A 27,406-nucleotide genomic window follows, 5' to 3' on the forward strand; every position below is an offset into this window, starting at 1 on the left:
GTCGCCTGCCACTTTGCTTCTCCGAATTTTATGGCAATTTACCGCCGGATCGAGGAGTTTTTGCTCCGTGATGAGGAATGTCCCTTGGTCATGATACACAATGAACTGAAAAAGGAAATCAAAACGATAGAGATGTCGAACACTTGGCACTAGTCTTGAAGCAGGTTCACCAATGAGGTCGAATCTAATCGTCCAATATCCTGGGGAAAAAAAAAAAAAAAAAAAAAGAGACTCATCACCGTGCCTTGAACAGGAACTTGCAACGAGCATCTCTGCATGTGTCCCAGACTTGCCAGGGGGCCATCACTAGCAATGTCTTTACTAAAGGCAGCTTTTGAATGTGTGTGGTGTTGATGCAGGTGATTTGAGGCAGGGGCCACCTCCATCTCGGCCTCAGTGAATCTTGGCTTCAGTCGGGCTTGGGTTAGGTTTTTACCATTCTCTCACAATTCTCAGTCAGCAATGCTGGGTCGGTCACATCGATGCGTCTGGACCACCAGGTACTCTTCCTCATCTGTTTTGTTTGGATGCGAGGCGGGGGAGAAGTGAATGACACATGCACTACAAAGTACAAGGAGTGAAACTTTTGGTCACGAGGGGTTGCCCATGCGCGCGGGCGCTGTGAGGTCATTGATGGACGGATGTCTTTGTCTTTCTTTGTACTTCTCATACCGCGAGGGGGAGGGGAAGAAGGGGAATGGGGGGTTGGAGCAGTAGCAGCAGCTGCAGCAACAGTAGCAGCGTAGTACATCCCCCGAGGCTGGTTGGGTTGCCTCAGTCTGCTGCCTTGGGTACGAATACACGGGGGGGATTTACCAATTCGTCATCCTAATTTCCCGTCGCATCCAGAAGTCGCCTATTTCGTATAACGTATTCATAACCGACATAATAATTTACCATGTAAGTATGATTTAAGGATATGAAGTGAATACGAAGAAACATAATTGCAGAAAATGGGTCGGCTTTGGCGCTTGCATAGAGCTCTCCCATCCACTCACTCAAGCAGCCACGTTTTCCTCACCATGCCGCGGCCGGCGTCAAAGTCTGACAGGACACCGGACCACTGATGTCTGAACTGAATCTCTCACTTGTCCTGAAAAGTGAAGCATAGTAGGTGGGGTAATTATTGGGGGCGTGGGCATTTTTTCACATCCCTAACTGCTCACTCCCCAATTCTCACACACACACTCATACGTGCTGTACGTACGTATATTGATCCACTGGGCTACTTATGCAGTAGTAGGAGGCGTAGTGTAGTGAGAGACAGGACCGCCCCAAGACATGGACTGAATACCAAGACGGCACCAGTGGCCCAGCCAGCCAACAGCAGCGAACCCTGATGACCATCGTTAGAGTCTTCGGTGCTGGGCGTGACCGTGTGCCGCCAAAGCCGGGTCAACGAACAGACGGCCATGTCCCCTGTAGCCCTGACACTTGCGTTACTCGCCATTGAGCACGCCTGTTGGTTGGTGCTTGAGAATCTTTTTTATTTTATTCTATTTCCTTAGTTGGAAAGACAGGGGATGGCGCCATATGTCTTTTGCTAACGGGATAAGTCGGCTGTAAAAAATAAAATAAAAACAAGAAGCCGTCAGATACAGCCATCTCTTGGTGATTCATGATTCTTACTCATGGACTGGATTGTGTGAGCTCATTGCCCACTTCACCGAGTAAGTGAGCACAAGCGCGAACCAGACCAACCCATGATGAATGGTGCCATGGACAAGAAGAAAAAAAGTATGCGCCCCTAGCAACAAGCAAGTCCCCGAGGCCTCTTCCCCCCCCGAAGTGTGCCCACCCGTCGCCGACTTCAGCCAGACAGGGCCCCTTAGACCCCCGAAGCGACTCCACTCAGACCCCCGCTGCCGCCGCTAGGCTCACCTCACCTCGAACAGTTTTAGGCAGTGAGAGTGACACTCGGGTCGCCTAGCCCCCCTGCTGGCCTGTCCTAGCCTGGTTTGCTCCAATGCTCCAGAAGGGACACAGCAGCCCAGAGCCCAGGAAAGGCTCGTGTGTCACTGTGTTAGGCCCAACTGCAGTTTTATTTTATCCCATTATTCCTGCTTAGAGAGGCGGTACCTGGACACCACAGGGAGCAGAGAGGGCCCCGGCACCTAAACAACAACACCGCCCCGCCACCCGATACCCTCTCCACCCGTCACTTTCAGTTCTTGTCTCCCTCTCTCTTTGCATATGCCGCCCACTCTGCGCTATGTGCACTTTCCACCTCCTAAATAACCTGATCGACGACCTCTCGTCATTCTCTTTACTTCCCGCCCCCAAAATTTAGTCTCGTCCCTTTTTTTTCTTTTTTTTTTGTTCCCTCTGTCCTTCCTTTACCTAACCCGACCCTTTCCGACGACAAGAAGAGGCTGTTTTCACCTCTGTCGCACCTTCGAGCGAAGATCTCGCCCGTCGTCTTCAGCCTCGTCACTCTTACATTTCAAACATCTTACACCCACACACACATAAACTCACACACATACCACACCCGCCACGAACCATCTGTTTCTTCTCTCCGCATGACTCTGCGCATGATCGGCACCTGTGCAGTTCGCCGCTGAGCCACTGCCGGCAGCTGGTCGACCACCAAATATCGACTCTCCCGTTTCCTCTCTCTCTATCTCTCTGCCTCGTGGTGAAATCATCACTGCTTTCGACTAACCAACCGGGCCGCCGCATCGTGCGCCGGATTAACCCCCCCCTTCCAGAGTGGTTACCTCTTGATTTACGATATACATTTTCGACCTCTTCTTTTCCCTTACTTCTCTACAACTTAACGATCCGTAACGAAACCCACCATGCGTACCCCGAGAATCGCCATTCTCGTCCTCTTCTTCGTCGCCTCCCTATTCCTCTTCTGCCGATCCGTCACCTCGTTGGCCCGCTCCAACACCATCGTCACCCCGGCTGACGTTCCTCGATCGCGCTTCACGAGCTTCTTCTCATTCACTGCGCCCTTCTCAATCTTTACACCAAATGCTGCCATCAGCCTCACCGATGACAACAGCACCTCATTCGTTGCTCGTCCAGCCGCCTTCGGCCCGAACCTCCCTACCAAGGGCCTGAGCGGCCAGCTATGGATTGGCAGCGGCTTTGCTGACGATAACCTCCAGGAGGGCGAGGGCGAGGGCGAGCTCGGCTGCAGCGACATTCCCGGCTGGGAGGACGGCAAGCCCAACGCCGTCCTCAAGTCCGCCTCCAAGAGCATTTCCAATGCCGGTGCGAAGGCTGCCACTGCTGCTGGCAAGCCCGCACATCACAAGCGGGGCAAGACCGACAGAGATGCCGCCCCCGATGACGCACCCCCACCGCCAGGCACACGCTTGAAGTCCAAGATCCGCCCTCTCGACGACGGCACCGACGACTACCTTCACCAAGGCCTTGCCAGAAAGCCCCAGCCGAACCACGATAGCGCTCTGTCCACCGAGTCGACCCACGCCGATATCCAGTCGATACAAGAGGCCGCGGAGATCGCCGGGAAGATTGTGCTGCTCAGTCGTGGCGGCTGCGGCTTCTTGGAAAAGGTCAAATGGGCTCAACGACGTGGTGCCATTGCCCTGATCGTCGGTGATAACCAGAAAGGCGGACCTCTGATTCAGATGTTTGCCAGGGGCGATACCTCAAACGTTTCCATTCCCTCCGTCTTTACTGCCCGCACCACGGCACACCTTCTGTCGTCTCTCACGCAGCCCGGCAGCTTTATCGAGGACACCATCGACGAGCACGGCCGCCCCGCCTTGAAGGTCCTAAAGTCTGACGGCACCAACCGGAAGAACAGGAAGAACAAGCAAAAGGCCGCCGTGACCACCCCGACCCCGACACCCAAGCCGACCGCCACTCCCAAGGCCAAAGCCCCGAAGAAGGCCAAGCCGGCAAAGACCGAGGAGGCCAAGCCTCGCGTTGGTTGGTTCAGATGGCTTTTCACCTGGGGCCGCAGTTCCGCGCCTGGGGACGGCAGCATCCAACCTCCGAGCAGCGGCCGCCATAACTGGGTTCTCGTTGACGACTGGAGCGAGGAGAAGGACAAGATCATTCGCGACGGTCTCGGAAAGGCTGCCAAGCGGGGCAGCGATAAGACCATCGACTCCCGCAAGACGGAGGACAGCTTCCAGATTGGCGTTCAAGACTGGCGGGACCCGGACTTGGTCGATGCACCGGGAACTAAGGTCAAGGAGGACGGCGTCAAGGAGAAGGCCGTGAAGGCCGGCACGTCGAAGAACGGAAAGGACGTCAGCGGCCCCAAGGGAGGAAGCATCACTCCCGGTAGTGGCGAGTACAACCCTGACCTGCCGCCAGTGGAGGCCAAGGGAGCCGCTTCAGGGAAGGATTCTTCCTCGCACGGCGGCCTCATGTCCAAAATCTTTGGAGAAGATGACGGTGCCGACTTCTCCAAGGAGGAGAAGGCCAAGGAGCCCCCCAAGGTTGAAGAGCCGATTCCCGATGACGACGAGCCTATTGGACACGACGGCCTCTGGGTCACCATTACACCTTCAAGCAGCTCCAGTCCCTTCTTTGACACCCTCCTGGTGCTTGTCATCAGCCCCTTGATCACATTGAGCGTTGTCTACGCACTTCTGATCCTCCGCGCGCGCATTCGCCGAAGGCGCTGGAGGGCACCCAAGTCGGTCGTCGAGCGTCTACCCGTGCGGACCTACCACACTGTGGCAGCATCGCCAGTCCCCTCACCTAGAATACCTTCGCCGACTAGCGCAACCCCTACCACGCCCCTGCTGCAGCAGACCCCCACACGGCCCCGGCCCCGTTCTAGGACAACGACGGGCATCCCCGAGTCGGAGAGTCTCCTGTCCGTTAATTCCGCCCTGCAAATGCCGAGATCGCCTTCGCGGGCAGAGCACGAGAAGACAAACGGCAGCTACTCAAGCGAGTGGAAGAAGTACATGGGCCGTCAGGTCGAGTGTGTGGTCTGTTTGGAGGAGTACGTTGACGGCGTCAGCCGTGTCATGAGCCTACCCTGCGGCCACGAGTTCCACGCGGAGTGCATGTGAGTTTTATTGTGCCCCTTGTTTTTTTTTTTTTTTTCCGCCGCTAATATTTTGCAGCACGCCTTGGTTGACAACGCGCCGCCGTACATGCCCCATCTGCAAAGGCGATGTCGTGCGCTCTCTCGCCCGCGGTTCTCCGTCCAGTCCCCGGTACGAAGCCTACCACGACGACTCGGATGATGAAGTGGAGGCCGAGGGCTCCGGCTCACGAGACAGAGACGATGATATCGAGCAGGGCATACTCTCCGCCGCACCCAGAGGAAGGCAAGGCAGATCAGAGGGGTGGCTGGGCATGCTGTCAAATACACTCAGCTCCATCTCCCGCTCAAGCCGGCAGCCGCAGGAGGACCGCAACAGGTAGCTTTCGGCGTCTCACGAACATTTGCGATTTGTTATTTGGCTTAAGGCGGTTTAAAGTTTTGCAAGCATGACTGCGACTCATGGAGAAACGGGAAACGGCGTAATTAGGGGTTTCTGGGACGGGACGGCATAGCCGCGCAACGGCCTCATTGGGTGGCGATATGGAACCTCACTACACTCGCTTGATGTTCTTTGTGTTTTTTTCTTTTTTTTCTCTTTTTTTCTTCCTTGTTCAGATGTCGACTGGCTTGCCTGTGCCTACCTTTGAGAGGCTGGCGCCAGACGTAGGGGTGGCTGGCGAGAGGTGGAAGTGGCTATTATACCCGTTGTCTGCCTGTGGGGGATGACCTTTTGGAATACGACTTCCATTGCCAAGATGTGAGCCTAAGATGCGGGCGTGCGATCGATTTGCATGTGATGAAACTAAACGCCGTAAAGTGCGTATCATGGGTATATCCCCCCCTTATCCCCGTAAAAAAACAAACCATCCCCGATAGAATGCAAATGATCCGGCCTTCAGACGGTGCCCCTAGTTACATACATGATTTTAACTCTTCAGTGATTATAAATTTATAAACAGCCGAGAATATTCGACAAATAATTATAGTAAAACGATAAATACTCGACGCCTTAAATGTCGTTGTAGAAAATCATACGCGGCATGTCCCTCTCGGAAACGGCCCACATCCACGCGGCGCCCGGGTCGTACGACGTCGCGACGGATCCGGAGGACGATGGGGGCTCTGGCGGCGAATCTGCCGCGCGGGTGAAATCCGGTATGTTGTTTTTGGGCGAGGAGAGTGATAGGAAGGCGTCTCTTGTTTCTCCTTTCGGGAAAGCTCTATTATGGTTTTAGTTTCAATACCAATCATGGGAAATAGAGAGAGAGAGAGAGAGAGAGAGAGAGAGTGAGAGTGAGAGTATGAAAAGGAAAAAAAAAAGAAAAGCAAAACGTACAGCGCCGCACCAAGCACGCCGTACCACAAACTCGGTTCCCCCCACGCCTCCTGCCCCTGATTCCTCGCGAGAAAGTCCCTAGCCCTACCGACCACCTCGTCAATCTTTCCCTGTAGTGAAGGGAAGAATGGCCGTAGAGAAAGAAGGGAGACGACGAGACCCGTTGCGCCGTGGGCGAAGTCCGGTCTTTCCCCCTCCTCCTTGACACCCGTCTGCCCGTCCGCCCCTTGACTTTGAGAAGGCCAGCTGCCGTCGGGACGTTGCAAGTCCAACAACTCCGATAACTTCCCCTCCAGACGCGGGGCGAGCGGCGGCGTGGTCACGACAAGCTGCGTCAGCGTGCCTAGTTCGCCGTCCGCGGCGCCGCGGGGCGAAGCATGCGGACAGGACCAGGGCGCCGCGAGGAGGTGGTCTGACACGTGGACGATGTACCGCGACACGAGGGGCGCGGAGGAGGGGACCCAGTGGCGTATGAGACGGAGCAGGTACAGCGTCCCCGAGAGCCCGTGGAGCAGACAGCTTGGTAACGTGGTGGCTGCTGGTGGGGAGGAGCGGAGGGATTCGGCGATGGGGGAGAGCAGCGTGAGGAACGTTCGGACGTGCGAGAGGTCTTGCGTGACGCAGGCGCGGATGGCGGAGCCCGCGAGGACGTCGGAGAGGCCGAGGGCGGACGGGGGGGCTTCTTCTTCTTCTTCTTCTGCTCTCGACGGCGTCGGGATGTTGGAGATGTACGCCCTTGCCCAGTGTATCGCTGGGTATGAATGGATTTGAAGGCGGGGAAAGGAGGAGGAGACGGAGAGGAAGAGGTAGGCTGTGCCCGTGTGCGATGTTAGCGGGCCTGTGAGGGAGGAGGGGGGGTATGAGGATTGTGGAGGGGAGAGGGAGAGGGTTTTTGAGAGGTGGATTAAGAGGGGAGGAGGGTCCATTGAGACGTTATTCGTGTTTGGTTATATATGTGTGTGTGTGTGTGTGTGTGTGTGTGTGTGTGTGTGAGTGAGTGAGGGGTGAGGTGAGGTGAGGTTGTTGATGAGTGGTGTAGGTGAGTTGAGTTTAATGAGTGTGTGTACCTGGACTGACATGGGCCTGGGCCTGACCTTCACCGAGGTCGTGGCGGGGAATGCGGGGTTGGAGGGGGCAGCTGAACTGGGATCTGGATCGGATGGTCGACGGCGGGGCCGGTGTGGGGCTGCCGAAAGGATTCACCGACTCACCGATATATGACGGAAAGGCAAAAACCTTGTTGGTTGGTAGGCGGTGTCTCGCATCCCACTACCGGCGATGTTCATGTTAACCATCAAGCAAGTGTTATAGTAGCTGTTTTTTTTTTTAACAATCAAAAGGGTCGCTTCCGGACTACAACATGGTCAAATGTCATTATCTCGGATGCGTTGAGGCCGTTCGGCCCGGGTACTTGGTTACCTGCTCGTGGGAGTTTATTCATGCGGCGTGCTTATCAAGAACCCTTCCTGTCCGAGACATCTGATATAAAGGTGACTGGGTATATAATGGGCATTTTAATGGTGCTTCGGTCCGAGGCTTCACACTGCGTCTACGGATGTCAAAGTTGCAGCCACATAAAATGCAATCGACAAAAAGCAGTATTATTTAGGAATCCGAACCTCCAATCCAGTAGTAATCACCCGCTCCTCCCAAGCATGCAAATGGCATGAACTGCCTTTTCAATACTAATAACCGCTCGTGATGGGTAGTTTATGATGCTCCAATGCCGCAGAACCGCACACTCTCTGACTTCTTGCGCATGGTCTGCAGAATCCAAATCTGACCACGAAGACGCACCTACTCATACCACTGGTATCGATGAAATTCTCAGCTCAATCATCAGACTGCAGACGGAAGGCTGTAATGACTTGCCAAGATGCAGTCTACAGCAGTTGCCCAACCCTGACCATGCCTAACACACGTAATGTCCCCGGGACCTCAAGTCCTCCTCTCCAGAACACCGAGCAGCCCATCGACGACAACCCCCCGGAAAGACTGGTCCAGACCGACGTCTTCCTTACCTACCCTAGATGCAAATGCCGTGCGAAGACGTCCGGGGTCGAGTGCCGCCCTCACTGCGAGGGCATACTTGTCTCCCATTCTAATCTTCTTGGTGAACCTCTTCGCAGACGCGACGGTAAATCCGAGACTATCATCATCAGTGGACGTTGAGGTGATGCGAGCCCCGAGACCAATTTCCACAAGCAAGATACCTAGGGCTTGTATGTCCGCCATCTTGGCCTTCTCAAGAGCCACGCCGTACCCCTTATTCTCACCCTGATCATCGTCAGACTGCGGTGACCGGACCATTGGCTGATCCTCGCCCAAATCGAACCCCAGGAGCAACGGAGGGGACAACTTCATGCCCTTGAACTCCCCGGAGACGGCAAACCAAACGTTCCCGCTCTGTAAGTCCCCATGGACTCTGTCGACGGCATGAAGCTCGCTAAGGGCTCGGGCTAGACGGTACGCGAATTTGACCTTAGTCGCGAGTGGTAGGCGCTCTGCTTGCGGTCTGTCATTATTGAAGTGGCCATCGTGAGAGACTAGGTGCTCCGCGAGGTTGTAGAGGTTGGGAGGGAAGTCCGCAAACCCTGGGAGAGGTTCGTATAGGTACTCTAAGCGGCCGCGTTCGGTGTTTTCTCGGAGGTTGATGCAGCGAGGTACCAGGGGTGAGTTTGTCGCGTTGAGAAGGCTTGCGAGTTTGTGGGCCCTGGGGCGCCAGTGGAAAGACTTCGACGAAGGAGGATCGTCGGCAGATGGTATGAGACGGGTTTCGATGACCTTCTTAGTGAGGTGTACATCGACGTACTGAACATGGGGCACTTCCGTGGCCGCGTCAGGGGCGACGCTGGGGTGGATGGAGGGAGCTCTTACGGGGGCGTCGCCTCGTTGGATGCGGATTTGATTGATGTCGTGCACGAGGCTAGGTTCCCGTGCCGTGACGACGTCTCTGAGTTGTACGGCGTACGCGTGTTGGCTGACCAGGGTGTGCTTGAAGGCTTGCTTGATGGCGACGACTACATCAGCGCGGATATCGTCAAGGAGCGTCCTTATCTCCTCGTACAGCTCATCAACAAGCTTCATCAGCCTGGAGTGGTCATTTGGAACTGACAAGGGTGAAAGCTCCTGATCAAACCGCCGAAGATGGTTGTTGATCTTGGCGAACGGAACTTCGCTGATTTGCAGTTCCGTCGGAGCAAGATCGGCAAGCGTCTGGGGTTTGCCATCGGACTGGCAGATTTCGTCTAGGTGAATGAGATTATAAAGATTTGTTGTGCAACGAAGCATTGGTATAAGCTGGTCAACTCGGGTCTTGAACTCTGGTTTTATGTCATGTCTGCTGCTGATCAAGCCCATGAGGATGTCAGCAGTTTGACCAGCTCTTTGTAATACACCGTCAACCATATTGTTCATGGTGAAACTGTTGATTCTATTGACTTTAGCCGGTAGTTATCTGTTCATTGTAACATGGCTAGGGACCGTCAAGCGACAGTAATGACGGAAGGCGCAACGACGAGCCAAGCAATGACGAAGGAATGCCTAACGAGGGAAGCTATGACCAAGGACGTAGTTAGGAAGGAAACAATGACGAAAGAATACAGTCGGGTATATGAAATCCATCTTTTCGACTTGGTCTCGACGGGGTACCAATGTCCCTTTTCCAAAACCCAACACCAGCAACGCGGGAATAATTTCCCATGTCCTGAAATAAAGGACCCTTGAACGGAGACTATTACATCAAGTTCCACCTCGCGCCACAAGACATGGCATGACGCACGAATAGACCCTTCGGCACATGATACGACTCCTAATAGACCATATGCCCCAGAAACTGCGAGTGAGAACTTAAATCAGAATAAGCAATCCAATCAAACTTCATCATTTCTTTGCCGTGGATCTCGTGGAAAGGGTCCCTGTCGGTGTAGCCCCTCATCCTCGTTGTCATTGAGACCAGCAAATGGACCGCTTAACCCCCCAGTGTTGGCGTTTTGGCAAGTGAATGTTACCCACTTTGGGGTAAGCACCTCTCGACAACAGGGCTGTCATTCGGATCCTGCTAGAGGATCACTGAGACATCACTGGCTGTGCCTGGCCCCCTGTAAGCATGTCGGCGGTTGGGCGCTTAAATGGGACTTTGGCGTCCATATTCCCGTCATCTCAAGGTGGTGTTTTTTTTTTTCTTTGGCTTGCTCAACTGTCCCAACCGAGAAAGGCAAAGACATGGTGTGACGTAGGTGTGCTGTCGCTATACGAAAATGGCATTCGAGGCGTCAATAAAGCACCCCGTCCCAAAGAACACAACAGCCCACCCATATCCAACGTCGAACTACTGCAAGTGCAGTCTTTGCACCTTAGCGACCCTGCCGCTAGTTGCTGACCCGGTTCGTCCCAAGCCCATGTCTCTCTCCCCCCCTCTCTCTCTCGTACTACCGTGGATGTTCGTTTCGGGCGGTGAGATGCATGTCGTCACCTTCCATGCAGGCTGCAAGTGCCAAGATGAATCGGAGCGAGGCCGAAGCAGCTTGATGTCGCCGTACATTCCTGTTCTGGAGATGGTAAGGATGCCGTATAGCTACACGATAGGATGTCTTTACGACGGGAAACCGGCCTCTCGCCCCGGGTTGGCTCCACGTGGCACGTTGTCTTTTTGAGGCAAAGTCCGAGATTTGAGGGTGAGGCATCTCCGAGGTTGTGGTCGACACATCAGCCACCAAAAAGCAATGGTTCCTCGGCAACATTAGCAGCAAGGTAAAGTAGGAAACAGGTTACTTGGTTTCATCCAGGTCCTTGATTCGGCATCATAGTCACAAAAGTCTCGGGATGTGTAATCAACTAGTGGGCCAATGGCATCTAACAATCCGACTAGTTTCCAAGGGGCATACTTTGTTTTTAAGACTTTATGCATCGTGGTATCCTGACTTTCTCCCAGGGCATTCATTACCCCTCAGTCTGACATTTACGGGCAAAATTTTCCAAGAGGCATCTCCGTGACCTGCATATGGTGGGCGGGGTTTGAACCTCAGGACCTGCGGGAATAAGGGAAGAAGTAGAAGATCATGCTTCAGACCTCAAGACCTCCACATTTAGTCGTCGGTCTTGCTCGAATCAACAGTGCCCTGGCCGGTGGGTTCTCGGCCGCGCCGCCGGTCATCACTAGCTTCCCCGGCCCGCTCGCTGGGGTGACATGTTCTGCCGGGACGTACATGTCCGCCATGCGCCGTAAATCATGCAATATGTGCGTGGGGGTTCATGGCCACGGCGTCTCATGTTCATCCGTGGAGGGGGGGACATATACCACTTCCAGGCAAACAAAACAAGGGAGGGGTAAACATCTCAAGATGAATGACATTGGTGTTCCGCCTAAGTGGGTATTTGCATCGACCCTACCGCGCCGCAGAAAAGCAGGCTCTTGTTACACAATATAGGCAGATAGGTTGACTGATGTCGCTTTCTTTTCGTTTTAGTTGTGGCATTCCGATAGAGGCACATACTGTACATGAACCACGGCGGTTCCTCGTAATTTATGTGACGAGCCCGCTTTCTTTCCGCGCGGTTCTACTGCCGTAAATCCTCAGCCCTTGAAGATTCCGATGACGAATGAAGAAGAAAGAACAAAAAAATTGCCTAGAAAACCGAATCCGAGAACCGCTTGACGTATCCAGCCGCGCCTAGGAACCGCCGCACCAGGTGAGCCGTCATATGCCCGCGCCATTTCCCCCTTCTCGCATGGTATTATCAGGAATTGGCCGCAGCTGGCAACGCCAGTTGTGCCACGCTGCAAAGACGCCATCTACCTCCCCGTGAATCCCCTTTATAGCTTTCTTTCCGCAACGATTTCTACGCCTTGACGGCCTCCTTGGTGGCCTCCTTGGCGTCCTCCTTCACTTCCTGGACCAACTCGCCGGCGGTCTTCTTCTGGGAAGACTGCCAGATGAGAATACGAGAAACCTGGACAACACCGACGACACCGAGGAAGAAGTTGACAGCGGCAAGACTAACGAATAATTGGTCAGTTTAATCCGGGTATTGAGGAAGCTGGTGGTACGAACAGGTAGTTCTTGGGCTTGATGATCAAGCACCAACGAGTCCAGATGATACCAGTGGCAGTCAGAGCACCGTTCTGGGTGAGGGAGAGCTTCTCAGCAGGACGGGCGAAGTCGGCAACACCGGCAAGGACGAGAGCCCACTACACATGACGGCCATGGTTAGCGAAGAATCCCACATGTTAACCGTCCACCATCCATCAGCGACATTTTGGCAGATGCCCGTAGCTTCAACCAAGATGCGAGTCGAGCTCCGACATCGCGGCCGGACACTGCAAGGGAGACATCGGGGGAAACTTCAGCGCGCAGAGAATCGTACCTTCATAACAGGGGCCCTGCGCAACGAGTTCAGTTAGCACACTTGCCCTCGGGAATTGTTCCGGAACTGAAGGACTTACCAGAAGTGCACCGTCTTGAGGCCGACAGGGCTGTCCCACATGCGCTTGAACCAGCTCTGCTGGGCGCCCTCAGCGGAGGCAGAGGAGCTCTGCCACCTCTTGGAGCTCTCGCGGAACTGGGCGCGGAACTGAGAGGTACGGAAGGCGTTGCGGACCTGGGCGCCGGCGAAAGCCTGCTGGCGGAGGACGGGGCGCGCGGCCTTGAAGAAGTTGTTTGCCGGGGCCATCTTTGCGGATGTATAGCTTCGGTTCCTTCTTTCTTTTTTTTTCTTAGTCGGGGGAACTCGGGTTAGTCAATTGCAAAACTGGCAATTGAAGAAAGAACCTCGATCGCGATGGGGGAGAGGGTGTTAGGAGCGGAGAGGGTTCCTTGGAACGGAATCGGCGGAGGATAGATGGTGGTTGAGTCAAGGTTGAGATAACCGGGAAAGGCGTTGAGGGATTGGGACGTCCGAAAGTCCAGCCAAGCGGGACACAGCTTTTTTGCTGGAAATAATTAGCGTTGCACACACACAGACACCCAGTGGAGGGAACCGTTGCACAGAGCACGCGCCCAGGCGCTGAGGCAAGGCCCGCCAACCGGAGTTAAGCGGGGACAACGTCAAGAAAAAAAAAAAAAAAGTGAAAGTGACGGGTGAAGGAAGCACCGACCAAGGAGCGACCGCCTACATCGGGGGGAAAGACTTATTTTATGCACTTGCACAAATCAGAGATCCCCTCTTAGGAGTTCATGCACAAATCAGTATCGAAATATTATGCACTGGCCCGCTTAAACTGCGGCATCTCGTCAACTTCAATCCTCGCCAATTCCCCGTCGCTCCTAGAGCTCCCCAATCAAATCGACTCCAATTGACCTTACAACACCACCCTCCGTCCATCCGCCGCCCGCCAGCGCAACAACATGTCGAGCAAGTACGCATTCACCAAGGCCCTCAAGGAGGTGCGCTTCCTCTTCTGCCAGACTGGCGAGCAGAGCGCCGCGACCCGGTAAGTAACTTTTTTGGACAATGGAATCCATTATCGGGAGCCCAGCCCTCTATTCAATCTCGAGAGCTTCCTTCTGCCCCCTCCATTGCGACACATCAATTGCTAACACATCACCTCGCAATAGCTCCTTCCTGACGAGAGCGTACCCCACGATGAAGAAGAACAACCCCCAGACCCCCATCCTCATCCGCGAGGCCGCCGGCACGCTACCCAAGATCTACGCGAGATACGGTTAGGATGCACCCTCACATTGATCGATGCAAAGACTGCAAAAGGGCTGGACATGCTAACAAAGTGCTGCGCAAATAGAGTTTGGTGTCGAGAAGAGCCAATCGCTGGAGGGTGAGCATATGTCCCGCCGCATGATGGATGGTTTCCTAAACAAGAGCTAACTTGGCGCTACAGGCCTTTCTGACAAGCAGATCGAGGAGACGGTTTCCGGCTTGGTCAAGACCGATGCATGAAGAAATGAGGCGGGGTCCATTTTGAACGAATAGAAGAGGGGAAAAAGAACTTTGTATCATCACCTTGTTGGGAGAATACCGATCCATCTCGACGTCCGAACTGAGCTGCCCGCAACGCCAATGATGTGATACCCTTGCTCCGACCTAGCGTGCAGATAGTACCAATGACGGATGACGCGTGGATTGTCTGTGGCCCGTATGGAACAAAATGACTCCTTGGATTGACATCGACGTTGCTGGGTTTCTCCAGACGAGATACTGAGATTTTGTCTCGGCCATGTACACTATGACTCGCTGATGCTGGCGGTCATCTACCTCGATGCTAATAATCTACTAAAGCTAACGCAGGGGAGACTTACTCATCAGATAACATAGACCCAGCTCACCACAGCTTGGAACTTGCAGACAGACAGTAAGGGGTTTGGCGATTCATTTACTGACCGACCCGGAACTCAATGGGCAGATACAAGTACGCAATGAAGAGTTTTTGCAAGGACCAAACATGGAACAGTTCCCTATTATCCTTCCGATGTTTGTTATTCGCCCATCAATCCACGAAATTTCAAACCTGCAATCTATGCGAGGCTGCCTCTGTCGTGAGGGCTCATTGGGTTCAGCTTAGGGCAGTTGGGAGCATGGTCACGCTCGAAAAAATACAGCAAACAATGACCAAAAGTTGCCAGTAAATAGGGCGGAGACTCCAAAAGTTTCGGACGACAGTTTATAAACAATTTGTATTTTTGGCCGACTACCTGTCCAACTAACAAACAAGCTACCTCCCATACTCCTACATGGCACCAGCTCTCTGCACATGGTACCCACCAACTTATACCCCTTTGCTCCATAACAGAGCCCTTCTCTACTGCTTGTCGACTTCCTCATTGGAAACTTGTCCTCCAGTAGTGTGGCCCTTGGCGGAAATAGCAGTTGCACCAGTTGCCGTGGATGCGGGACGCACCTTACCCCAGGTGCTGGCAGCTGGAAGAACTGAGTCGGATGCACGTCCGGCCTGGACCGATGGAAAGTCTTCTTTGTTGCTTGTCGAAGCAGTTCGGTTGTTCGGGCTCGAAACATAGCGGGGCAAGAGATGGTTCTTGCCCTGCGTCTTTTGCTTCTTAGGCGAGTGATGGTTTTTGCTGTTGCCCTGTTTGGCATAAGAGTGATGCTGCTGAGACTGCATTCTACCGTTCGGCTGCTTGGATTTACCCTTAGTCAAGGTCCGCTGGTTGCGCTGCAACTGCCATAATCCGTCATCATCGTCGTTTTCAGGAGTAAGCTTGTCGTCATGGCTAACTGGAGTAGTGCTCGCATTTGAATCCGTAGGAATGATTGCTGTGTCGCGCTTCGTCACGCCTTGAACAGATTTCTTAGCATTGTCTGTATCTGGCTTTGTGGGTGAAATGTCTGGTGTAATTGTACGAGAAGTGGCGATTGATGTATCGGAGACATTCCGCTGATGTTGCATGGGCCTCTTCAACGGAATCGGTGCAAGCTTCACAGAGGAGAGCGGCATTGTGGAAGGACCGGAAGATGGAAATTCCTTGGCTTGAGGATTGAGAAGAATAGTAGTATTTGAGGCTTCAACATGGTCTGCAGCTGGCGGTTCTGGAGTGAAAGCCGTGGGCATGGTCTCTTTACCCGAGAAAGGCGTCGCGGGGGTCGAAGCCATGCCTTGTGAACCATCACAAGAGCTATGCTCCTTGGCGGTAACGAAGCTTGCAGCTGAAGCGAGAGCAGTGTCAGAGGGTAAGGTCGCGTCAACGTCTGAAGCAGATGAGCCTGCAAGCTTCAGTTCTAGGAGCGGTTTCTTCCGAATCTTAGACATGCGGAGCGAGCCGCCAGCGTTGGCGCGGTAATCTTGACTTGTGGTCTCTGCAGGTTCATTGGCCTCTGATGGCTTGAGGCCATTCCCAAGATACTCTGTGAGGTTTTTAGGTGAAGGATTCTGAGGGTTCTCTGGCTCGAGAACTCTCATGCTTCGACCCCTACTCAATATGAACACGACCTGGGTTTGCGAGCCCTGCTCCTCGGCAGTGCCTTCGGTCGTATGATTGTCAAAGTTTTGGGAACCAGTCGCCTCAGGCGGCTCGCTAACAACGGCCGTTTTCTTTTTCTTCTTGTTGCTCTTGCCCTTTCCTTTGTACTTCTTCTCAGAAAGGCTCTCAGGGTCGGTTGCTGGCTGCACATGTTGCTGGTCACTTTTGAGTGACTGCAACCCGATGGATGCGTCTAACAAGGTGTCGAGTGCATGTCCCGCTTCCTTTGCCGATTTTGTGGACTGAACGGGCTGGAGGTCGAATATATCGACTTGCTCAGGGTTTTCTGGAGTGAAAACTTTGCTATAGTAACCCCTTCCGCGAGGAGGACTTGGCAAACCTTTTCCGACCTTCGATTTCTCGGAAGAGGTGTTCACGAGTGCCTTCTCTTGGGACTTCGATGTTCTCACCGTTTTGGAAGTTCCAGTATCTTCGCAATCGCATGACTCGAGTGGCGTTTCTGATGGTGCGGCAAGTGCAAGTAGTTCGCTCTTCTTGAAAGCGATGGCAGCATTTTCCTGGCCCATAGTAGGTTTCTTGATCACTTGGGAGCTCGAGTGCTTCTCTTTCTTTGGCGTAGCAGGGAGGTGGACCCGGATAGCCTTACCCTTGCCATTGTTCCCCAAATTCGTGACGCCTGGAGGGCTATTTCCCTCATCGAATGGCTCAGAATCTGGCAAGGCCTCTTCTGAAGGAGGTTTAGACTGCGACTCTGCTTCGGCAGGAGGTTTGACGGTCTGGGGCTTTTGAAGCATGAACTGCTCCAGAGACACTTGAATTCTGGCATCTCGATGATGGCGAACAGTACTAGTGCCCCGTTGCCAACTGTTGCTTTTGGCAGGAGAAGTTCTACTATGATAGATTGCGTTGCCGTACTTGGAGTGGTGCATTGCGCCAATCCGGACTCTGGATTGGAGCTCTTCACAATCAAAGTCATTTGTCGCCACAACTTCTCTGATGCGGGATTCATCGGTGTATCTGCGTGAGGACGTCAGTATAAATACCTGCTGCAACATCGCGTACGACAACAGTAAGGGTTCGCCATGTGAGAAGGCGGCATAGGGATGAAAGGAAGAGCAACGCACCTGACGATACAACCCATACAGTCGGTCTTATTTACAAATGGCAATGGGACAACCTTTTCGACTTGTCCCCATTGAGACATGACTCTTGTCAGTATTCTATGACGATTTTCCGACGGCAGCTGCGGAGTTGGACTGAGATTGACATAGACAGATCGTTCACGAACTTCGCAATTCGTGCAGTTGCAAGGGGTGTATGACCACTTGTCGCTAGCAACTTTTCCCTGGTTCACGCAGTTTGGATCTTCCTTCGATGATAGCCGAGAGAAAGCTCGCGGTCGAATGCCTTTGACCGGAGAACGACGGAAGACAGGACCATGAATCGATTCATCTGCATTCTGAACCTTTTCCCAGCCTTTAGACTCCCCACGATATCGCTGCCGACCTTGGCTTGCATTGTCAAAGCTAGTTGATGATCTTGCTGACTCACTTCGCCATTGTTGTCGCTCATTGTGATGCGCGGGAGTTGTAGCAGGAGGAGGAGCAGGTGGTGGCACTGATGTGACAGCTGAGGGGTGCGTGGACGAAGGAGCCTCAGAGTGGGAAGGAGCCCAGGACCCGAGGGAAGGCCGCTGCGTGCCACCAGGGCCAGCTTTGTATGGTTTGTAATCGCCATGTCCAGCGGCAGAAGAGTCATGGCCTGATTCAGCATGGTTTACATCCGTCTGAGGTTGCTCGTTTTGATTTAACAAAGCAAGTGTCGAACGAGCAACAGGGGGTTGATAAGCAATGCTCTGCTTTTTGGTTCCACTGACGACCAGGGGGGCTTGTGACGTCTGGCCAGTATTTGATACAGACTCGGGAATGCGGCCAATACCGCTATCGGAAGCTGGATTGCCAGATGATACTAAGGACAGCAATGATTGAGGAGGTGCCATACCGCTTGGCGTATCGGGAACGGGTTGACCGGCTTTAAGTTTATCATTTATGTCAGCGGAAATCACGGATAGCAGAGAAGGTAAATGAGGGCGGCTAACTAACCAAGCCACTGCTGAACAGTGTGATGATGCCACTGGGCTCCAAGGCTGTTGGCGGGATATTTAGTTGGCTGCGCCCAGTTCTTGCCATGCAGTTGAGCCTGCCTGTGAACCAAAGCGCTCTTCAGAAGCTCGACGCTGACAGGTTCCATTCCTTGGAGCTCCTTCACATCCTCCGCGTTGAATAAACTGAGAACATGCTCCCAGTTTCTAAAGCTCCAGAGTTTCTGCTTGTTCACCTCTTTGGTGACCCATTCATCGCACCAGATGCCGACCTCAAAGGCAATACTTTGATGGAGGCCCTTGATCAAGATCTGGTTCTCGTGGTAAAGATGCGTGATCAGATTCCAGAGATTCAAGGCGCCGTGAAAGTAAATATCGAAGCAGTCAAAATAATCGTACAGGTCTTCCCAACACTCAGGCTTTTGCATGGACTTCATAGCATGCCAATACTTCTTGCGAATGGCGTTGGCGTTGCCCTGAATCTCCTCAGCGCTCCATAAGTGAAGCTCTCGTGTGGGAACGACGTGAGATAGGCCGCGGGTCGGAAGTGAGCCGCTTTTGCTGCTGAAAAGAGCCTTGACTTCTTTTGCAGGTGTCAGATAGAATGACACATCAAGGTAGTCCTCAATGTACTTCTGGGGAATAGTGCCATCGGTGGGTTTAACCACCTTGTAGTTGGGAGGGATGCCATTGGGATACATGAATTGATGAGTTCTTTCAGCGTTCCTAGGTCCTGGTAGCATATTGCTGTTCATCGCGTGGAGCTCAGGCTGATACGCCATCGACACTTGATCCCCATTCCGTGGTCCAATTTCATGATGAGGGACTGGGCCTCGCGGCACTCGATCATAAGCGCCTGACTGAAAGCGCCGGTTTTGGTAAGATCCTACACCTCGATAAGGGGGCGCCATGGCGAAGAACAGGTAAGTTCTAGGTCTGAAGTTGAGTATGTCAATGGAAGGTGTGTTTTGGGAGGGAAAGAATGGATGAAATGGGATGATAGGAGGTAGGGAAAGTGAAGACGAAAAGGGCAGTGATGGAAATGGGGAGGGAGGAAAGAAGGAAGATTGAATTGTTGTGATGAAAAAGAAAGAAACTTTGTAGGAGAAAGAGAATTACACGGGAGGTTGCCTGGATGAAGTAAAAAGGGGTTATATGTGAGAAGGCAGGCAAAACTGAGGCAGGAACGAGGGCAGGAAATGAGTATACCAAGAAGGTGAAGAGCTACCTAGCCACTAAGAGTGGCACTTGCCTCCTCAAAGAGACTACACATAAGGCAGCTCTTGGAGGGTGAGGACAACCAAGTATCTACAGACTACAATGGCAACAGCGAAGGCCATCGACAACAACAATAATACAGCCTCCTTCCTCAGGATCACAGGCTGGAAGTGCCCATTATAGACACGTCACAGGCGGACGTTCTTCACAAACATTTTGTGAAGATTTCAGGCTGCTATGATAGAGAAGAGTCAAAAGTGAGATTTGTCTTCATTTGTTTCTTTATTGCTGTGAAGTAGCCTTGCTTTGGGACGGATATCCCTGCCCCAGCTCAATTGCGGTGGGATGAATGTAAAACCGCATCAAAACCATCGCCAACTAGTTGCCTAAGCCCGTCAAAGTGCCATTTAACTTGGCGGCCATGTCCGAAGTGATTGGCAGCCCAACTGACTGAGAAAGAGTGTCACCACCTGATATTAAATTGCAGCAGTTGTAGAACTACCCAATCGCTAGAATCAGGCTCCCCGGAATGGACTGACTTCATGAAAAGGCGCATCGTTATCAGAGTAAAACAAATAGGGAATCACTTGAGAAAAAACATGTCCATCATTCAACTAATGTATCAGTTGCAAGAAGAGTGTGGTATTTCATTATACAAGGGGAATAAAGGCACTGCTAAGACGTCAAAGAACACTTGTCTCTCAGTTCTTGTTCAGATCGTTGAGCATCTTAAGAATTTCAGACTCGTTGTCCCCAGCTACTGCCTTTCCATTGTTCCAATCCACAACCTGCGCGTCTCAGTCAGTTGGGTGTTCATGCGAGGTATCCTGTCTCAAGACTAAAGACAGAAGAAATAAAGGCGAAGGGCACATACCACAGGTCTCTGGAAGTTGTCCGTGCTCTGCTGGAATTTCCTTAGAGCTTCCTGCTCGGTGGAGGCGCCCTTGATAATGGAAGGGATCTTGCTCTTTCCGACGTACTCCAAGATGGTCTTGACCTGGTCGGCGGTGGGGCTGTCCTCGGTGATGTTGAGCTCGAATTCGGCGCGGGCCTTCTTAGGGTTGGTCTGCACGCTATGATCGCTGGCCTGATCCTCGGTCGCACCAGCGGTAGCGTTGGCGGACACCTGCTTGAGGATGTTGGCAACCCTCACGGAGGCGGGCGAGCTCGCCTTGTGGAAGAGGGTGACGATGTCGAGTGTCTTGTGCTAGGTGGTATGTTAGCCTCCCATAGTACTACCAATCAATTGAGGGGTAAATTCCTTACAAAGCGGAACATTTTGGCGGGGTTACTGGAGAGCTTTGTGGTGGTGGTGTGGTTTGTTTGGGGGGAGCTCTTCCTGTTGCTGAAGTGCAAGCGTGCGGTATGAGGTGATGAAGTCGGCAGTGGAGCTACTGGAGCTCCCTGAATTTACGTCATCTCTCCGGGTGCCTTGTCTGTAGACGCCAATGCCGAATTAGCGCACAGGCGGGGGTCTGTCGCGCTTGACCCTGGCAGTCCATCTGCACGCCGTGGGTGGCAGATGCGCCACATATACATGCAGCGAGAAGCTGGAATAGTGGCTCTGAATGAGGTACGTTGGAATAGAGCCCCATCCATCTGCCTGCCCCTCACCATGGGTCCTGAACTTGCTGCAAAGAGATGATCGACTTGATCGGGCATTGACTGTGGCGCCTCAAAGTTACCACAGTTCTGCTTGCTTAAGCGGATACTGGCCGCATTGGGATCATCTCCGTTGGACGTAATGAATGATTGCAACTGGAAGGTTTTTTCAATTTTTTTTTTTATAGTCAGCTTCAGTGGCAGATGAAAGGCGTTGGAGATTTACAGGCACAAAACCATCGACAACCAACACCTCAATTGGCCAAAAGCCGTTAGAAGGAGCCGCTTCTTCAAGCTTTTTGAACCGTTGACTCTCATTCGCCGTGATGCTACAGGGGTCATTTCGATTGAAGCACTTCAGGGACCAAACCAATCTCAATTCATCAACGCCCAACTTCAGCATTGTGGATAGGGCTGACAATCGACATCGAGGATGCGACTGCAACACCAAGGCATTTTTCCATCCAGGTGCATCGCCGATTTGCCATTTAGTTTGCCAGAATCAGATCTCGTCAAGGCTTTTTGCGGAGAAAATGACCATTATATGACGTAGGCTGGAGTTTTACTCTGTCTGAGCTGAGAACCGCCGCTGAAGACGTCATGACGTAGATACAATGAAGTAAATGGTGGGGTGCTGAGCGAGCAAGAGCTGGCTGGTGCATGTTCCCTTCATATATGTAGAAGACGCCAGCTGCTGGCTCATCTGTTGTTCTAATCATATTATTCTTCTTCACTCAACATCACAAAAGCAATCACAAGACCGACTTCTACTTTGATCAAATTCGATAAACACAACAATCCCATCACAATGTCAGGATACTCCAACGTCGGTACCAGCGGTGTCTACGAGGCTGGCGACCAGAGGAACGTCAAGAACTCGGAACTTCAGGACGCCGACCGATTCCACGAGGGCAACATCCACTCCCACGTTGCCAACGACTCTAGTGAGTTCATGCACTTGTCTAAAGGGATTCCAACACCTAACCCATGTTCAGAGGACCAGAGATCAATTGCCAACAGACTCGCCGCTGAGGAGGTAAGATGACAAACACATGAGTACCAGCACAAGAAGCTGTAACTAACACCATCACAGAAGAAGGCCAAGGAGGGAGATGAAGGTGATGACGCCGAGACTCGCCAGTCTAAGATTGATCCCACTCTCCCCGTAAGTTGTCCTCATCGAATTGTTTCAAACACTCCTGACCAAGCATAGGCCAAGATGCACGGTAACGAGCCTTCAGCAGGCGCCAAGGTCGACGCCCAGCTGCAGGCTGAAGATGAGGAGCGCCTCAGACAGAAGGGCAAGGCATGAATGATTGTACGATAATGTTTAGCGTTGTTTGGGAGGATGAGCATAGATGACTTAGCCACAATATTACGAATTTTGATGGTACAACAGCGATACATTTTGATACTCAAGGCAAACAACATTGACACCCAATCACATGACACTTGAGGCAGTAGAGAATTAACATTGAATGAAGGCAAATTCCATTGAGTAAGAATAAACTAACTAGTGATACTGGTACCTATTGCCAAGTTAGCAACGAATATCTCAAAAAAGATCAACAATCAAGAGAGAGCAGAGGGTAGGAGTCAGAATATGTAAGAAATTGAATATCATGTAGGCAAACGATCTAGCCGCTCCGGCGAAAGAGGGCCATCGAATGAAATCAATCGCAAATTATTCTCATCATTCGATGAAGGGTAAAATTCATGAGAGAAAATATAACATACCTTGAATGACGCGTTAGCATCGCGTTTTTTGTGTATTTTTTTGTTTGTTTGTTTTCCAGCTCGTAGCTGTTGTGTTGCGATGGTGAAAGAAAAGAAGAAGGAAGCTTGTGCATCAACTTGAAGATATTAAAAATTGCTGTCGTCAGTGGGGCGCGGCAGGAATGGCCTGGCCATTGACCGCCCGGCTAAGCCAGATTGAGCCGGCTGATTGTCGGATCGGCAAAACCAAGGTCCCGGGTTGGTCCTTCCCCAAAAATCAGTTAGGGCTCGATTTTGACTCGCACACGCAATAACCGAATCGATCAAAAAAAGTGCGTCTGGCAGGAACCCTCAGGACTACATCACTAACCATAGCAGCACATCTTCGACGTCTGGTAAGTTGACGCGCCGCCCCTCCCTCCCCAGACAAGACAAATAAAACTCCAACCACGCAAGCATCTCGATCGCATCCGATTTTTCTGACATCGCATTTTCCGAACATCTAGACCGACCAGCAAAATGGGTGACGCTACCATCGAGGGTTCCAAGTGGCGACTGGTCGAGGTCGGCCGCGTTGTCCTGATCCAGGGCAACGGCCCCTACGCCGGCCGTCTTGCGACTATCGTCGAGATCATCGACCACAAGCGCGTACGTTCAATCCCCCTCGCGACGAGTTCCGATTCCGAGTTCGCATGATGTTGGAGGACAAGCATGGAAATTGACATTGAATGATCAAATAGGCTCTGGTCGATGGCCCTTCCTCAGACGCTCAGCTCGCCGTCCCCCGTCAACCCATCTCCCTCTCTAACGCCCTCCTCTCCTCGCTCGTCGTCGAGAACCTGCCCCGCGGCGCCCGCACCGGCACCGTCAAGAAGTTCTGGGAGAAGTCCGAGATCGACAAGAAGTGGAAGGAGACCAACTGGTTCAAGCGCAGCACCCAGATTGAGCGGAGAAAGAACCTTACCGACTTCGACCGCTTCAAGGTCCTGCGCCTCAAGAAGCAGCGCCGCTTCGAGCAGCGCAAGGAGCTCGCCAAGATCAAGGCCGCCGCGTAAATTCGGAATTCACAAACGCCTTGCGATTGGGGAAATCGGTCGGAAAGGAAGGGTTGACTTTGAAGATTACGGGGCTGGTTTAGAGCGTGACAGCATGGGAAATCCGGTTTGGTCTGCATCTCATAGCAGCATTGGGTTGCTGCACTTCTCTTTTGCTCCGTAACTGGAAGGGCTGTATGTCACATTCATCATCAATCATGATGACCGGCGTCAAATACGGAAATTCAGAGACACAAAAATGAATTCATGGCACAATCAAGATCAAAAAAATAGACTGGTTGGCTTGTGATGGGGACATGATGGAGTAAAAGTTGTTTAATCGGGTTTATTGAGACCTCTGTAAATCATCATCTTGGCATTTTGACGTGTGCCTCCGCGGCTGTATCTCCACCAAACCACCGTAAATGTCAATTGTCCATACCCCTGCCTCACCAGGCTGTCCAGCCTTGCGAAAAGTGAAAGTAGACAGCCAGAATGTCATCCAAGTGTTGTGGCCTCGCAGTGCAGTTGAGTACATCCGGGGATCTGAACGGGGAAAGTAGTATGCTTACATAATCTACTTTAGTCACCGGTGCAGAGGTGCTCGGCTAACCCTAGAATTTCTCTGCGATCTTTCCTACAAACCACAAAGACACCGAATAATTCCCCCACGTCGTGTTAAGGATCCCTCGTTCTATACTTTGGTAAGTGCTGCTGTTCCCCTGCTGAAATTTTGGCCCAAATTCCCATCCGATCGGAGTACGGCTGTTGCGCACATTTTTGTGCGAAAAAGCTGCAACGACCAATTTCCCTCCCACACAGACTGCGGCACACAGCTCGCCAATTCAGCTCCTTGCGCGATCCTAGCTCCCACCACGCAAACGCAAAAAAAAAAGAGAGCCAACCCCGCAGCTAACAACCCACGTTATAGTCGACAAAATGGCCAACCCCCGCGTTGAAGAGCTTCCTGATGACGAGACCAAGAAGGTCGCCGTCGAGGAGCACGAGGATGACAGCTCCGACTCCGAAATTGAGGGCGAGGACGCTGAGGGCCTTCCCTCCGGCTCCACCGCCGTCATTCACTCCCGCAACGAGAAGAAGGCCCGCAAGGCTCTCGAGAAGCTGCACCTGACGAGAGTGCAGGGCATCACCCGCGTTACCCTGCGCCGCCCGAAGAACGTGAGTTGAGATCTGAGAAGGATGTTGGGTGGTGGTGGTGTTGGTGCATTGTGGAGGGGTAATGAGGCTAACCCATGTCCACGCAGATTCTCTTCGTCATCAACAACCCCGAGGTCTACAAGTCCCCCAACAGCAACACCTACATGTAAGCCGTACCGCCGACTACTGCAAAAGGAGGACGGACTGTAGCTAACCCATGGAAACAGCGTCTTCGGTGAGGCTAAGATCGAGGACCTTAACGCCACTGCCCAGCAGGCTGCCGCCCAGCAGCTCGCTGCTGCCGGTGGTGAGCACGACCACGCTGGCCACAGCCACGCTGAGCCCAGCAAGGCCGCTGACGCCGACGCCAAGAAGGAGGAGGAAGAGGATGACGGTGAGGAGGTCGACGCTGAGGGCATCGAGGACAAGGACATCGAGCTCGTCATGACCCAGGCCAACGTTAGCCGGAAGAAGGCCATCAAGGCTCTGAAGGAGAACGACAACGATATTGTCAACTCTATTATGGCATTGAGTATTTAGCGACATCCTTCTTGGGTGAAGATATCTCTTTCTCGAATTCTCGACGCGGCAAACACACAAAAAGGACGGATATGGGTTGGCATGTACAATTCCCTTGGAGTTGACTCCGAAAAGTCTCGTGCGCAATGAGAGGTCATGATAATTGACGAGCTGTCCGTTGCCTTTATTGTCTTTTCTTCGTGATGTGTCACAATGTGAACATGCTTTATTAAGCAATTGAGATCTGTATTGATTTTATGGCGATAAATTGGTAGAATTGCTTCAATGCATCAAGCCGTGAGCTCTACCCCTCGATCCCATCTTTTACTCCAACCGAATTCGCAGCACGGAAGCTCTGCCCCACTACTACCACCCGTTCGCTTCCGCGCAACCAACTCAATCAGCCGTGCATTTGTCACGTGACCCAGCGTGTGACCCAGTCCCGGCTCTTTCTCTGCCTCTCCGTTCGGCAAAGTCAATCAAGCATCCTCACGACGACGCAACTCCCTCTCCACTCCCCCGAACCCTCAACACATCCTCCAAAATGGCCGCAGTACGTATTCCCCATCGAAATCGACTTTTCTCGAGTTACCGATTGATGCAATTCCGCGCATCGGCTTCAATTGGGTCGCTCAGTCGCGCCCGCCTCCCTCGGGGATCTCTGAGCTAATTTCTCTCCTCTCCTCCAGCGAAGCGCAGCTCTCAAGCTCGACTGGGCCAAGGTCACCAGCTCCCTCAGCCTGCGCGGCCAGACCGTCGCCTCTCTCCAAGCCTTCAAGAAGCGCAACGAGGACGCCCGCCGCAAGGTCCAGACTCTGTCGGAGCTCCCCACGACCGTCGACTTCGCCCACTACCGCTCCATCCTCAAGAACCAGGCCGTCGTCAACGAGATCGAGAAGCGCTTCACTGCCTTCAAGCCCGCTACCTACGACGTCTCTCGCCAGATCAAGGCCATCGAGGCTTTCGAGGTTGAGGCCGTCAAGAACGCCGAGGCCACCAAGAACAAGGTCGACCTGGAGCTCAAGGACCTCGAGAAGACCCTGACCAACATCGAGACTGCCCGTCCCTTCGAGGACCTCACTGTCGTATGTTCATTTACGGGAAAATCGGAGAGATGGAGGGATGCTGATGATGTGTACAGGACGAGGTCTCTGCCGCCGAGCCCTCCATCGACGAGAAGACCTCCCAGCTCGTTTCCAAGGGCCGTTGGTCCGTGCCGGGATACAAGGTACGATCAAACAATTCGCTCGATATTGACAAAGCTAATACCCTCTGCAGGAGAAGTTCGGCGATCTTTCTGTGCTATAGACGCGCTCGCTCCTCGATTCCCTTTGTGTACTCTAGCATTGTAGATAGGCGATCGGTCCAAGGGGACGGAATCAACCCAGCGGACACTAATATCGACCTTCTGTACCAAGCCACTCATTGCACAGACTCGTGGTTTTGTTGTCATTGGACGCATTTTTCCAAGTTCACTGTGTTGACCGCGGTTGAATTTTTCCGTTTCGGAGTTCCTCGGCGGTAAACGCCGTCATGGCCCTCAGCCGAGCTGGATTAAGTGATGCTTTGCCAAATCCTTTTGGAATCTCTCCAGAGCCTCGGAATTAATTTCTGAGCCAACTTGAATGAGTTTTATGTCGTACAATCGCCAGTTCTTTTCAATGCATGATCAGAGGCTAAACCTGTACATCCGGCAACCCGGCATCCCGGTACTACTGCCGGATAAACGGGATCTTACCGCGACAACAACAGCCCGGAATCACCGACTTTTCCCCACCCCGACGACGGTCTAGCTGAAGTCATAAAGCGGACGTTGCCTCATTGTGAGCTCCAAGTGTCATT

General features: G+C 52.7%; 12 protein-coding genes across 12 annotated transcripts; 5 read left to right on the top strand and 7 right to left on the bottom strand.

Moving 5' to 3' along the window:
• Window positions 1–2,801: 2,801 nt before the first annotated feature.
• On the top strand, window positions 2,802–5,367 carry CTRU02_207751 (pa domain-containing protein; the record flags this gene model as incomplete). The annotated part of the gene is made up of 2 exons (XM_036727387.1): window positions 2,802–5,005; window positions 5,064–5,367. The coding sequence occupies 2 exons, from the start codon at window positions 2,802–2,804 to the stop codon at window positions 5,365–5,367; spliced, it is 2,508 nt and encodes an 835-aa protein (XP_036580753.1).
• A 629-nt stretch (window positions 5,368–5,996) lies between these two features.
• Window positions 5,997–7,249, bottom strand: CTRU02_207752 (abscisic acid ABA receptor; the record flags this gene model as incomplete). The annotated part of the gene is made up of 2 exons (XM_036727386.1): window positions 5,997–6,207; window positions 6,324–7,249. The coding sequence occupies 2 exons, from the start codon at window positions 7,247–7,249 to the stop codon at window positions 5,997–5,999; spliced, it is 1,137 nt and encodes a 378-aa protein (XP_036580752.1).
• A 1,012-nt stretch (window positions 7,250–8,261) lies between these two features.
• Window positions 8,262–9,740, bottom strand: CTRU02_207753 (uncharacterized protein; the record flags this gene model as incomplete). Its single annotated transcript, XM_036727385.1, has 1 exon — window positions 8,262–9,740. The coding sequence occupies one exon, from the start codon at window positions 9,738–9,740 to the stop codon at window positions 8,262–8,264; it is 1,479 nt and encodes a 492-aa protein (XP_036580751.1).
• Window positions 9,741–12,164: 2,424 nt separating this feature from the next.
• CTRU02_207754 (mitochondrial pyruvate carrier 2) lies at window positions 12,165–12,995 on the bottom strand (the record flags this gene model as incomplete). The annotated part of the gene is made up of 3 exons (XM_070204956.1): window positions 12,165–12,321; window positions 12,377–12,513; window positions 12,780–12,995. 3 exons carry the CDS (start codon window positions 12,993–12,995, stop codon window positions 12,165–12,167), a joined length of 510 nt encoding a protein of 169 aa, XP_070061489.1.
• Window positions 12,996–13,669: 674 nt separating this feature from the next.
• CTRU02_207755 (NADH-ubiquinone oxidoreductase 10.5 kDa subunit) lies at window positions 13,670–14,219 on the top strand (the record flags this gene model as incomplete). Its single annotated transcript, XM_036727383.1, has 4 exons — window positions 13,670–13,755; window positions 13,880–13,986; window positions 14,065–14,097; window positions 14,161–14,219. The coding sequence occupies 4 exons, from the start codon at window positions 13,670–13,672 to the stop codon at window positions 14,217–14,219; spliced, it is 285 nt and encodes a 94-aa protein (XP_036580749.1).
• An 859-nt stretch (window positions 14,220–15,078) lies between these two features.
• CTRU02_207756 (uncharacterized protein) lies at window positions 15,079–17,357 on the bottom strand (the record flags this gene model as incomplete). The annotated part of the gene is made up of 3 exons (XM_070204957.1): window positions 15,079–16,541; window positions 16,596–17,233; window positions 17,341–17,357. The coding sequence occupies 3 exons, from the start codon at window positions 17,355–17,357 to the stop codon at window positions 15,079–15,081; spliced, it is 2,118 nt and encodes a 705-aa protein (XP_070061490.1).
• A 209-nt stretch (window positions 17,358–17,566) lies between these two features.
• Window positions 17,567–17,989, bottom strand: CTRU02_207757 (uncharacterized protein; the record flags this gene model as incomplete). Its single annotated transcript, XM_070204958.1, has 1 exon — window positions 17,567–17,989. One exon carries the CDS (start codon window positions 17,987–17,989, stop codon window positions 17,567–17,569), a length of 423 nt encoding a protein of 140 aa, XP_070061491.1.
• Window positions 17,990–18,313: 324 nt separating this feature from the next.
• On the bottom strand, window positions 18,314–19,228 carry CTRU02_207758 (uncharacterized protein; the record flags this gene model as incomplete). Its single annotated transcript, XM_070204959.1, has 1 exon — window positions 18,314–19,228. One exon carries the CDS (start codon window positions 19,226–19,228, stop codon window positions 18,314–18,316), a length of 915 nt encoding a protein of 304 aa, XP_070061492.1.
• Window positions 19,229–20,236: 1,008 nt separating this feature from the next.
• Window positions 20,237–20,813, bottom strand: CTRU02_207759 (uncharacterized protein; the record flags this gene model as incomplete). Its single annotated transcript, XM_036727381.1, has 3 exons — window positions 20,237–20,323; window positions 20,410–20,742; window positions 20,802–20,813. The coding sequence occupies 3 exons, from the start codon at window positions 20,811–20,813 to the stop codon at window positions 20,237–20,239; spliced, it is 432 nt and encodes a 143-aa protein (XP_036580747.1).
• A 1,132-nt stretch (window positions 20,814–21,945) lies between these two features.
• On the top strand, window positions 21,946–22,449 carry CTRU02_207760 (uncharacterized protein; the record flags this gene model as incomplete). Its single annotated transcript, XM_036727380.1, has 4 exons — window positions 21,946–22,081; window positions 22,133–22,173; window positions 22,231–22,302; window positions 22,351–22,449. 4 exons carry the CDS (start codon window positions 21,946–21,948, stop codon window positions 22,447–22,449), a joined length of 348 nt encoding a protein of 115 aa, XP_036580746.1.
• Window positions 22,450–23,603: 1,154 nt separating this feature from the next.
• On the top strand, window positions 23,604–24,071 carry CTRU02_207761 (uncharacterized protein; the record flags this gene model as incomplete). The annotated part of the gene is made up of 1 exon (XM_036727379.1): window positions 23,604–24,071. One exon carries the CDS (start codon window positions 23,604–23,606, stop codon window positions 24,069–24,071), a length of 468 nt encoding a protein of 155 aa, XP_036580745.1.
• A 755-nt stretch (window positions 24,072–24,826) lies between these two features.
• CTRU02_207762 (ATP synthase subunit D) lies at window positions 24,827–26,872 on the top strand (the record flags this gene model as incomplete). Its single annotated transcript, XM_070204960.1, has 7 exons — window positions 24,827–25,066; window positions 25,153–25,211; window positions 25,273–25,577; window positions 26,005–26,117; window positions 26,254–26,649; window positions 26,706–26,792; window positions 26,843–26,872. The coding sequence occupies 7 exons, from the start codon at window positions 24,827–24,829 to the stop codon at window positions 26,870–26,872; spliced, it is 1,230 nt and encodes a 409-aa protein (XP_070061493.1).
• Window positions 26,873–27,406: the final 534 nt, after the last annotated feature.

Source organism: Colletotrichum truncatum (assembly GCF_014235925.2).
Source record: "Colletotrichum truncatum strain CMES1059 chromosome Unknown Contig_0004, whole genome shotgun sequence".
Classification (NCBI taxonomy): Eukaryota; Fungi; Ascomycota; class Sordariomycetes; order Glomerellales; family Glomerellaceae; genus Colletotrichum; species Colletotrichum truncatum.